The following is a 13,307-nucleotide window of genomic DNA, read 5'->3' on the forward strand; positions in this document are numbered from 1 at the left end:
TCCAAGTGAGGTCTGCTGCTCATCAGTCTCATGGCATACTTGCACCAACTGTTGGTATCAGCAGTACCAAAGTGTGAATGGTCCCATACAAGCTATTACCACTTTAAACAAGTAACTCAGTGGGCTGCTCAAGAGATTTGATTACTCCACATTTTACAAGATCATTCTGAGAAGGAAAATTCTTTGGTCCCTATGCATTGAATACAACAAAAGAGTCCATCACATGCATATAAAGCTATTTACTCCATTCATTTGCAAGGTATTTTGTATATATCAAGATTGTTTTAAACATCTTAATATGATTATTAACCCTTTTGATACCTACCAATGGTAACAAAAGGGTTAAACAATGTTTAAGAATAACTTAGCTACTACCTTCATTTTTATTCAAATCAAATATGATAAACCAACCTTCTATTTGAGGAAGCATGTAATTGAACATTCAAAAATAGAACAAAATCTTCAGAGAAATATTGGATATGTTAATAAAAAAATAAGATGACTCACCAATTTTTTATAATGATACATACAGTATCCACAATATTTAACATTGTCACCATAATTTCCAGCTTCTTCACATAATAGACCTTGTGCTTGAGCACTGAAAGAAATGTAATTATTCAGAGACAAATCAAACAAAAACAAAATTTTGGTTAGTGAAAACTAATCAAGTTACAAAATTCTCATTTTAATTCAAGAATATTTCAATTGTATGTATTGCAATTTAGGTTGTAATGGAACCGTTTCAAGTTAAAAAAGAAACAGTATAAAATCTATCAATTCATGGACTTTCACAACCTTACCAGGTGACATGGAAATTTTGTTTACATCCATTTTTGTTGCATTGCATACAAGCCCCTGTAGCAGCTTTACTTTCACGACTTTGTTCTTCACAAATATAACACACCTGAATAACAAATATATAAATATTTAGAAAATCAATATTTTACTTTTAAATTATATTACATATTTAATTATAACCACTACTTTGAAAACAACAACACATAATTTTATAACTTATTAAATTTTCAGTAAATATATTTAGTAGAAAAGGTTACAGAAATTTTTATTACTTAAAAGAAAAATTAAATTTGACCAAATGTGATTTTAGAGTAAAAAATAGAAAATAATTAAAAACAGACAAAACAAGCAGAATGTAGTAAAATATTACAGTATACACCATTGTATAGACATGAGCATTTTACTTTCTTTTTTCCCTGTTTTCTCAAGCTAGCATGAACAGGTATGAAAATATGAACAATTGCTAGTAATCATGGACCTCATTCATTTTATGTCCATTTTTCTTTATGCTAGCATGGGTTAGATATATTACTGAGGTCTTGTTTTACAGCCAGATGTCCTTCCAGTTGCTGACCCCAACCTGTTTTTCAAGTAATTCAACACAGCTTCCAAGACTCATAATTAACAGATGATTTGTTGACAAGGAAATGAGAGTAGGATCACCATATGTAGCTCAGTGAATTTTTTTTGAAGAAGTACAAATGTAAACATTCACATAGACGTGTGTGTGCATGCACACATCATTGACATCATTCAACATTCCCTTCCATGGCTATCTTAACTACCTATCACTCACAATCTCTTTCATTAATGAATATTATCCTCCTATACTTTTAGCTGCCATTCCCAAGCACCCCTCCCCAGCTCATTATTGACCGTCATATTTCCTTAATTTCAACCCACAACTACTCACATCTTTCCCTCTCTTTATCCACAGTCAATACTATCTCTCCCATCTCTCTCTCCTTTACCATATTGTCACTCCAACCATGCTGTTTCCCCTTTCATATTCTGGTCTCTTCATCTTCTGCAATTACTTTCCTACTCACCTTGAAAAACACAGACAAGACAAAGTAGTGAGGACCACTTTGTAATGCAAGAATAAAAGGCAACCTCACTAATGTTGGTGCCATGAGATGCACCAAATACATTCTGTAAAGTAGTCGTGGAACAAGCCCAGTAGCTGTAGGGTTAGGAGAAGCCTTTATTCTTGTTTGTCAAGGACACCACAAGCTCTATAATGCAGATGCCATGATAAAATGTACCCCTGTCCATTGTAAAATAGTTGATGTAGGAAGAACATTGAACTGTAGAAATTGAAACATACTATGACATGTGTACCCCTGAATTATCTAGGAGGGCAATGACACCAATTAAGAACTAATTCAAATCGTAACAACCCACTCAACCCATGCCAACATGGAAAGTAGTGTTAAACGATAAGGTTTCATCAAACTAATTCATTTCTCTCATGTCTTATTTGATGAACCTCTACTACAGATACCATCTACCACCAACTTACAAAATAAAATTATGGTAAAGGAGTACACTAAGAAAATGAAATGAGAAAATTTTATCTTTTTCTTGCAAGTATTTATTTATTCAAATGTAATGCAATCAGTTACTTTAACTTCACCTGAGTTTTATACATTATTCTATTATTTCTTTGATTTTAGTCACTAGACTATAGCCATGATAAGGCACCACCTTTTATTTTAGTTAATCATAGCAATCCCAGTATATATTTCTGCCTGGAACCATTTTATTGATTGACTAAGTTGCCATTCTGAAATAATACTGGTTATTTTTATCTATCAATGCTGTCAAGCACATAAATGCAAGCATACATACATCATACACAAACATGTATATATGACAGCCTTCTAAACAGTTTCCATCCTCCAAACTCCATTCTCAAAGTATTAGTCAATCCAAAGCTATATTAGAGGAAACTTGCCTTATGTGCCTTGAACCCCAAAACATTTAACTGCAAAGCAAAATTCTCAATTACACAACCATACTTGCACCTATATCTCTACACACTTCATTAAAATTGTCTTTGTTATCACACAATCCCATCTTCAATAATCATATGATGATTCTTTCATGAATTGAAGGTAAAGATAAATTAGTTTTAACCATTTAGCTAAAACAATTTATAAAAACTTATGATATCCAAAATTTAAACAAAAGCATTTTAAATAAAATTCAAATGAGAATAAATTGGAAAAATTACAAAATGTTGAGTTGTAAAGAGAATAAAAAACACAGTTATTACTTTGTCTCTAACCTTATTGAACCTTTCTTGGGGAACATTCTTTAATACAATTGGTTCCATAGTTTGTACATTAGCAAACCATGCTTCAGGAATAAATAGTGCACAAACAACATGACACCACCCTAGAAAATAGAAAAGTAAGAATTATTGCACCAAATTCAAGTAAAATTGGAATATGAGCTAATACAGGCAGACACATAGATATTTATACAGAAACGTACACTCAAAGTCAGTAGAAGATGTATATCTTTATTGAAAACTCCTCTGATAACAGGAATAAGCTTTCAAATAAGTTGCAATTGTAATTTTTATTGATAAATAATTTATGAAATTATTTATCAATAAAAATTACAATTGCATCCCTACTTTTTCCAGTAACATTATCATCATTGGTTAATACAATAATAGTAGTAATATAGCCAGTAACAGAAGAACTGATTGAAAATTTAAGAGAATACTGTATTTATTTGTTATATGCACTCCTGTATACAACACACTAATAATAATAATAATAGACAATAAAATATTGGAAAATAAAACAGTTCTAGAGCAATGTTTCCCCTAATTTACTGCAGTAGGTTTGTGCCAAAATTTGTACACAACGCTAATTTCTGCATATCTATGTGAGTAAAAACCACTCAAATTTTTTAATTTAAAAACGTCCAATTTCCCTTTACCTTGTGTACATTTTCCTCCTTTCCCAGTTATAAAATGTGAGCATTCACATAAGTACACAACTTAGAGAGAACACTGTTCTAGACTACAATACACACTGACTTTCTATAATATTTCAATGTATGGAAAAAGGATTGTTTAGTCAGATTTATTATAATTACTGTATAAAATACTTTGGAAAAATTCACACTTCCTAAATGAGAAAAACTGTTAATTCCAAAGTGACTTTTGCACTTTACTGTTTTAGGCCTTAAAAGTGCAACATTTGTAAAGGCAATACAGTGGAAATCACATAATCATGATTTTCTTTTTTCTAAATCAATTTGATTTTGATAGGTGAGTGCTTAAATACGTCTTTACTTAATTTTACTATTCAGTTTTTTCAGTGAAGCACACACTATGATGATGTCACAGGAGGACAAAGCATTTATAGTTTAAGGGTGGATTTTAAAAAAATACCTCTAACTTTTTGTTTTATGCATTATTTTACTTAAATGGTTTCTTATAAAGCAAACAATCAAAGTCTTCATTTTCTGTTTTTAAATTTAAAGTGTTGCAAGATTCTGAATCTTAAAATGAAACAGCATTTTCAATTTTCAGATAGTAAAATAAACCCATTTTAAATCATTCCATTTTCATGAGAAACAAATTGTTTTGACATTGTTAAAATTTTTATCAAAATGAAAATCACAAAACAGTGTTTCACTGCAACAATACCAACTTTATTTTCTCAATATTTCATGTTAATTATTACAAGCACACTTTTGCTATATTTTGAGGATATTAGATCAATACAATCCAATGTGGGTACATTTTTCAGATACAATAAATATATAATACACCATTATATACTTATATAAAAGTGGCACCATTAGATAGATTGCACCTCTTTTGTGTTTATGATAGTTTCGCCTGTGCAGAAGTTGCATGTTGCTTCCTATAAATACTGCTTATAACTTCACTTACAATTGCATTTAAATAATAAATACATTTAGCTAGCCAAGTAAAGTCCTGCAAACATAGATATTGCAATAAGTTTCTATCATCTATGCTCAGAACAGACAAACCAACCAGGGCTTTTAAATCAGAACTCCCAACTGAATGGCAATATATGCACCATCAATAGAAAACTTCCTGTATTTTTTTTTTTTTTGTACATGTAAAAGCATATGACAGAATAGTTGGCTTATATGGAAATCTTTGCTCAATGACCTATGCACTATATGCACAGCTATAAGACACTCTATGCATCAAGAACTCTGCAGTTATGTTTGAATTATGAACTACACACTCTAAAGTGATATCTTATGTTTTGCTTCTTCATTCTTTCGAATATACATATAGAGATACAATATCCAGGCAGGTACTATTCAAGCCCTTAGTTATAGTCTAGGTGAAGATTAACCACATTGAGTTGTAATGAGCACCTAGAATTACTTGAGATAAGCAATCCCCCTGTATTTTATCCGATAGATAAATTCTGAGTTCGCGTCTCTCGATTATGTATATTTAACCAAGTGTATATTTAATATAGTAACAATGAATATGGGATTAGTACATCTGCATAACTTTTTTTATTATTTCTAGTCAAGTACAGTATATTCGATTTAAATTTGCCTGATGCACATTTCTGCTGCACAGGCATCTAGGAATTGCATTTGCATCAAGTTACTTTCAATTTGTGATTAGTCTTTATTCATTTACTTGTTTCAGTCATTTGACTGCAGCCATGCTGGAGCACTGCCTTAAAGGGTTTTAGTCGAAGAAATTGACCCCATGACTTATTCTTTGTAAGTCTAGTACTTATTCTATCAACCCTTTTGCTGAACCACTAAGTTATGGGGACATAAACACACCAGTATCGGTTGTCAAGCGATGGTGGGGAGGCAAACACATATAACTATATACATATACATACATACACACACACACACACACACGATAGGCTTCTTTCAGTTTCTGTCTACCAAATTCACTCACAAGGCTTTGGTTAGCGCGAGGCTATAGTAGAAGACACTTACCCAAGGCGCCACGCAGAAGGAATGAACCTGGAACCATGTGGTTGAGAAGCAAGCTTCTTACCACACAGCCACCCTGCGTCTACGCAGATTTTTTCAAGGTCCTTCCACTGAAGAGGATTAAAGTGAATTAAATGCATGTAGTTTGGACTAGTGATATATTATTGTCCAATGCTACAGTTTTGAATGCAAAGTATGAGACAGGAGGGTTTGGTAATCTGATATGGCGATAAAAATTACTATGACGTTGACCCTCTTCTGACCCCAGGTTTGAACTTCGAGAATGAAACCCCAAACATTGAATAGGGCCGCCACCTTACTTACCCAGTACCTGCAATTGCCAACTCCGTCTCTGTGAAAGACTGAAATTCTTCACATAACTGCAACATCCATCAACAAGAAATACAAACTATCTTATTACTGCCATAAGATGTACACCCTCTTGTTGAACTTCAAACCACTGACTACCAAAAACCCAGATAGATCAAAAACAACACGCTAACCTTATGCATCCCCTGTAACCATGCACACACATACCTATGTATGTATCCCCCCCCCCCCAGGCAACATCAAACTTCAATCCAACACAAAATTCCCACCACCCCCAGATATGCTATTGCAATCACATTAATATACACGTCATACTTGCATACATATACATGCACACATCAGATATAAATATACATGCATGTATACATGTTCTTTCAGACAAAAATGCACACATTCATATGTACTTTATTTATATATGCATGTGTGTTTTGAATGTAGAAACAAATATAGAAATTTTCTATTGGCTAGTTTTAAGATGCTACACAAATTACCAGTCAGTTAAGACTTGTGATTTAAAAGCAGTGGTTTGTCTCTCTGTGCTGAGTGTAGATCATACAAACTCACTGCAACAATATCTAAGGTTTCAGGACTGTTGGAATTTTTAAGGATATATTTTCTTATTTTTCTCGGATTAATTTATCTTTCTAGAGGCCAACAGACTGACTGAGAAAGTAATCTTTATACGAGACAGATGCAAAGAAGCAGTATGTACTATGAATGAGCACACAAGAAATAGATTTTTTAAAATGCTCAAATGGCTCACTAGAAATAGCTGTTAGCTTTTGTTATCTAATAGGTGGTTGCATTGAAAGTATAGAAGCTAGCATGCTCTGTTGGAATGTAATTGGATAGGAATGACAAAATACAAATGCACTGAGAGAAAATGAGAGTATAAGAGAAATGTGCTGAGAGAAAAACTGAACAAAAGCAGAATCCAATGTAGTGTGTAAGAAAGAACACTGCATAAGTATGGACATGTGATACATATGAATGAGGGCAGCTATATAAAGAGACGTCAAATATTTAAGGTGGATGGAGCTTGCAAAAGAGGGAAACCCAAGAAGACATGGGATGAAATAGTGAAGGTTGATCTTAGAACCTTGAACTTCATGGCGATGACAAAGGACTGGGATGACTGGCAATATGCAGTTCTCAAGAAATCCAGCTCACCTTGGTGTAGAGATATGATAAACTTTGAACAGTTAGTCTCAAGTGAACAGCCAAATCTATTTCATAAATGTTTAGTATTTTATTATCAAGCATTAAAGGCCAAGAGTGGGATCCTCTGGAAGCCTTTGATATATTCCTGATTGCATGTTTTTGTAAAGTATGAAGTTTTCTTACTTTTGACTCTTGACACGACCTCAAGCTATGTTACCATATATTAAATATGGATTAACAGAAGCAAAATATAACATTTGTGTTGCGTTGTAGTTCAAAAACTTGCACCCCTGGAGATTATTCCAATTTTTGTTGATAGTTTGAATTCTATTGCTTGAATGTGCAATTTCCAATTCAAATCAATAAGGATTCCCAGAAACTTTGTCTATCTAAACCTTTAGATTCCTTTTGGGCTAAAGTGAAGCATTTGGGGCTGTAAAGGCAGATATTGTCTTTAGCTGGCAGACAATAGAGTGTACTTAGTTTTATCTATGTTCAGAGAAAGTTTATTAGCTGAATGCCAATTATTTATGAGTGATAACTGGTTGTTCATTTCTTTGAATAATGTGCAGTAATGTTTACCGGCTAAGAAAAAAATTCATATCATCAGCAAACGAGATTTAGAAATAAAACTGTGTGGTGTATATCATTAGCATATATAAGAAAAAATTGGGGACCTAATACTGAGCCTTGAGGAATACCGCAAGATAGTGAGCTGTACTTGGATTCAGTGTATTCAATTTGCACAAACTGGTATCTATTGCCTAAGTAACTTTTGAACCATGATAGTTCTTTCCCAGTAATTCCATAATTTTCAATTTTTTTATGACTATTCTATGATCAACAGTGTCAAAAGCTTTACTGGGGTTGATAAAATACTCCAATTGTAACATTTATTTGACATAGCTATTGTGATGTCGTTAATGGGTTCTATCAGCCTGTACATCGAAATTCTTTTGTAAACCAAATCGTTTAAAATAATAAAGATTATTTTTCTCAAAGAAATCGTAAAGACAAGAGTGCATGAGTCTCACTAGCAATTTGAAGAAAACAGATAATAGTGATGTTGGTCAGTAATTACCAACTTCTGTCTTTGCTCCTGATTTAAAAAGCAGCATGACTTTTGCCATTTTCATTTTATGTGGAAATACTCCAGATGCTCAGTGGCATTTCTGCTGGCTTTAAGTTTTGAGTTCAAATTCCCCCAACTTTACCTTTCACCTTTTAGTGGGTTGTGAAAATACCATTCAAGCACTGGAGTCAACATAACTGACTTTCCCCTTCCCCACAAATTTTCAGACCCTGTACATATAGTAAAGTGGATTATTATTGTTGTTGTTACTATTCTGCTGCTCTTCACTCCCTCAAACTTTCTGCAAAGTCTATTATCTCCTCTCCTCTACCTATCCACTAACTCAAATATATCAGTGACCACCCCTCAACCATATCTTATTTCTACAGTTGTCACCTACTCTTCCCTACCTTCACAACTTATCCCTCAACACTTGTTATCTGTTATATTGACCCTCTCACCCTTTCTCTATCTATCATTCATGCAATCCCTACCCAACCACACTTCCTGTCCTCCTGTCTCCACTTACTTCTATATCTTGAGAGTCCACCCTGACACTTCACTACCACTATTTATAAAATCTTTCTAGCTCCAACCTAGCCACACCAACCCTCTCTCTTGGTTTCTTGTGGTAGAGCTACAAGAAACCAGTTCTGTTCTGGCTCCTTTCACACTTTGAACCCTCATTCAATAGCATAAAGCCATCTCCCTCTTTATTGTAGTCCCACTCAAAGGGAATCTTAGTCTTACAGGCTACATAGCAACCTCACTAGTGTTGATGCTATGTAAAAAAGGACCCAGAAGCTGTAAAGTGGTTGGCATTAAGGGCCAGAACAGACATCAGAGCACAATGTAATCTTTAGAATCATCAGTTCCTATCAAACTATCGAAACTGAGGCAGTATGGAGCATACATACATACATACATACATATATATACTGTTGCATTTCACTGCTTACTGTTCAATTTTTGTGCTAGCAAACTATCATGAAACATTGTCAATTTCAGCCAAGTCCAAACTATTTTCTTTTGTTAATATGTCTTAAAATTCAACTCTCTTGCATTTTCTCTCTCTTTCTCACACTAAACAGCAAATGTCATGCAGTTTGCAAATGTATAAATTAATTATATTTATTATGACTTTATAATAATGGTTTAAGTGTTGTCTTACAAACCAAAGATGAATCTAACATCGCAGAATATTTAATAAAGTTGATGGAAAGTATTATTATATTTAAATGGATATTAAATGATGATGATGAAAGATGATAACACTTTCTATCAGCTTTATTAAATATTCTGCAATTCATAAGAAAATATTAAAATCATTATTATAAAGTTGTAATAGAAATAATAATCCTTTCTACTAAAGGTATGAGGCCTGAAATTCTGGGGAGGGGTTTAGTTGATAACTCCTACCCTCACTCTCATGCTTAACTGATACACCAGAAAAATGAAGATAATAATGATACTAATGGTTTCAAATATTGACAAGGCCAGCAGTTTTTGAGGGGAGGAGAAAGTCAATTACATCAACCCCAGTATCTGACTGGTATTTTTTTTATCGACTCCAAAACGATGAAAGGCAAAGTTGACCTTAATGGAATTTGAACTCAGAATTTCAAGGTGAACAAACTGCTGCTAAGCATTTTGTCTGGAATGTTAACAATTTTGGCAACTCACCACCTTAAAGAGAAAACTCACATCATTCATGACAATTAAATATCCTATCTGTTGTAAATCATACACCAAGGTAACATCACAATAATAATAATAATTTTATTTCATTAGAGCACTTTTTCCAGTCATTAGATAATTTCAAGTAGAGAATACAGCATATGTGTCTGCACTTTTTACCCACTTTCCCAACACCTGCCCACCTCTTACCATCATCTTTAATAACGATATACAATTTGTTTCCCTAGCAACTCAAAACTTCTCCTTCCTCTACGTATGATGTATGGGTCTACTTCTTTCTGCCATCCCACACTTATATGCACATGTATGTGTGGAGTATAAATGTATGTATGTGCATGTATTATATTACATATAAAGATATGAAACATATTTGAGGGGGGAGTTACACAGACATTCTTGGTCATTGTTTGCTGTGCATCTTCTCTCCTTCCAACAAGCCAGAACCCCCTCCTCCAACTCCCTCATTTTCCCCATTCTTCTTCTCTTCCCTTCCTTTCTCCTTGCAGGCATTTGCAAGAGCCTTCTGCCAGCTCACAAGTGTTCACAAAAATCTTCCTTTAAATTGCTGACAGTAGTTCCCCAACTACCCTTCTACTCTTCCTGCCAACTCCACAACTTTAGAGCTGCTACAATCCATTTTGGCCAGTAGACATGTGCTGTGTGCAAGAGGTAAGATGGAGGAAGACCTCCAAAAGACTCCTCACAGACAAAGAACAAAGGCACAAATTCCACTAGGTAGACAGTAGTGATGGAGTGGACAGCCTAGGCATACTTTTGGCAGAGAAATGGGTAGGTAAATTAATTGAGGCAGTCAGAGTGTGATAGAATAATTGAACTGAGGCTAGTTTTGGATAAACAACAATTTCTGCCAAAGCTGACAGACAAACAGGACAATTTCATGAGCTCATTTTGCAGATTACCTCAATGACAATGAACTTATTATCATGGCTGGTGACTTCAATGGAGATCCAGCAGCATTCCAAAGGATTCCAGGGTATACATAGAGGTTACAGCTTTGGTTCTAGAAATGAGGAAGGAACAAAGCTGATGGAGTTCTGTAATGCAAATGACTTGATGATCAGCAACACTAACTTCACAAAACCTGACAGCCACTGGATCACCAATCAATCTGTTTGGCACACAAGACAGACTGACTACATTCTCAATAGAAAACAGGATAGACAGATCTTGTGAATGCAAAAACTTCCCCTGGCGAAGAATGTACAACCCAACATTAGTTGGTAACTTCAGACTAACAGCTACAAGGACCCAGAGACATAGACCAATCTGGAAAAAGTAGATATGAAAGCCTAGAGATCCAGCAAACAATCAAAAATTTAGAGAGACTTTAGTTAAAGTTTTGACAAGAAAGAAAAGAAGACAGAGATGTATAACAAACTTCTTAGAGAACAATCTACTGAGAGACACAGCCAGATCAAAGGTGGAACAGTGAGGTTGAAAGAGGTATAAAATGAAAAGACAAACTTGGAAGGACTGGAAAAAAAGAGGCTGTAGGAAATTGTACCAGGTTAAGAAGAAGCTAGTTGTCAGGTCTACATAGCAAAGAAGGAAGTAGGAAGGGCTATGCCAACAATGTGAGGATCAAAGGCATGAGGAATTCCAGATTGTAAGACAGTGCATCAGAGAAGATTAAGAGGCTGTATGTGAGAAAAGTTCAAAAAAGCATGTCAGGATTTTTGAGTGCAAAAGGACATTTCAGACTGCTACCTTGCACTGTGGAATAAAGTCAAGATGTACATCACTGCCTTCCCAACATCATATTTTGTAGATTAAGGCTTCAATGCAGCTGCCCAGATTCTTTCTCAGCAAACGAAACAGGCTGAAAATTATTGAAAGCTAGGATCTAAAACTACTTCTTAGTACATTTCAGCCAGATGCACAATGTACATCCATTGCATTGAAAATATGAAAACAACGTAGTTACAAGTGAAATGTTAATTTACTCTTTCATATTTTAAAAACAAATAATGGGCTTAATAAGGTTAAGTTTTATTTGTGAAATACAGTTGTCTTGAAATTGCAGCAGAAAGAAGTCTATGTTGGCGGCTGGACACACACTCTAGAAATGTGACTTGTGTACCACTGATTTATATAATTATGAAATTTGCATACATAAAAGTGTGTGTTATTAACATCATCAGGAGAAAAGAATGAAAAACAATTTTTTTTTTAATTCTTTTCTCCTGATGATATAGGTAACACCTTACTTTTAATTAACTAATTATGTATGTTAATAATGTAATTATATAAATGATGTTTTCTACTGAAACAGCTACTGAACATAAACTATGAATTGTTTGTAAAAGCTATGCTTTTCTGCTTTTCATTGTAAATATGCTGCTCTCAAATATTGTGTTAGGCGATCCTGTGTGTGTGTGTGTGTGTGTCTGTGTGTATGTATGTATATATATATATATATATATATATATATATATATATATATATATACACACACACTGTCAAACAAGCAGAGATGTAAGAGTTGTTAGGTGTCTTAAGTCTTGTAAAGTGGTTAATGTTAATAAAGGGCACCCATGCAAAAAAATGAAACACAAACAAGATGAAGTCCTTCAACCCATTTACATGAACAATGCCTCTATTTTTTTCAGTACAACCCATCCAACTCATGTCATCACATAAAGTGAATATAAATCAATGGTGGATGTGTGTGTGTGTACACCAGTGCAACAGCTCATTCCACCAGTAGTACCTTAACAATGACAGTACCTTTAAAGCACATTAGGAAATCAAAAGACAAAGAAAAGACTAGCAATATTACATGTTATTCACTATCCTACATCAATCCAAAAGACATAAACTAATTTTGATCTGCCAACACCTTAGATTATCCCCTTCGCTAATGCATAATAAATAATAGTTGATGTCGATGGCTTAATGATCACTTGAAAACGAAGCAAATACTGTTTTGATATTTTTGTACCACAAAAAATAGAAAAAGTACATAATATATTTATGTACAAAAATTAGGTGCAATAAGTCTACTAATACCAAAATCCAAAAAGAAGCATTCTGCAAATCTATTCATCTGTAACAAATGCTCATGTTCCTCTTTCTACCAATCTGCAAAATCTTCTCTGTATACTCTCAAAATAAATATTATATGACTTTCAGATGGAAAAATAAATAACACATTACCCTAACCAAAAATGACATCTGAGAAGATTATCTACTCACAATTTAAAAATCCCTACTTCAAACATCCTTGAAGGAAAATGCAGAACTACTTCTTAGG

The 13,307-nt window shown here is 33.9% G+C and overlaps 1 protein-coding gene across 11 annotated transcripts in view; it reads right to left on the reverse strand.

Moving 5' to 3' along the window:
- Nucleotides 1-13,307, reverse strand: part of LOC106877920 (uncharacterized) — a 69,164-nt gene that overhangs the window by 37,599 nt on the left and 18,258 nt on the right. For 6 of the 11 annotated variants that reach the window (XM_089356660.1, XM_089356658.1, XM_014926985.3 and 3 more), the window contains exons 4-6: nt 3,080-3,201; nt 804-907; nt 508-601 (exon numbers count right to left, since the gene is read on the reverse strand). In XM_089356660.1, coding sequence (XP_089212786.1) covers nt 508-601; nt 804-907; nt 3,080-3,201 — 320 coding nt within the window. The remainder of the gene's footprint in view (nt 1-507; nt 602-803; nt 908-3,079; nt 3,202-13,307) is intronic. The other 5 variants (XM_089356661.1, XM_014926988.3, XM_089356657.1 and 2 more) reach the window with 1 other exon arrangement.

Source organism: Octopus bimaculoides, chromosome 8 (genome assembly GCF_046866305.1).
Source record: "Octopus bimaculoides isolate indiv1 chromosome 8, ASM4686630v1, whole genome shotgun sequence".
NCBI lineage: Eukaryota > Metazoa > Mollusca > Cephalopoda > Octopoda > Octopodidae > Octopus > Octopus bimaculoides.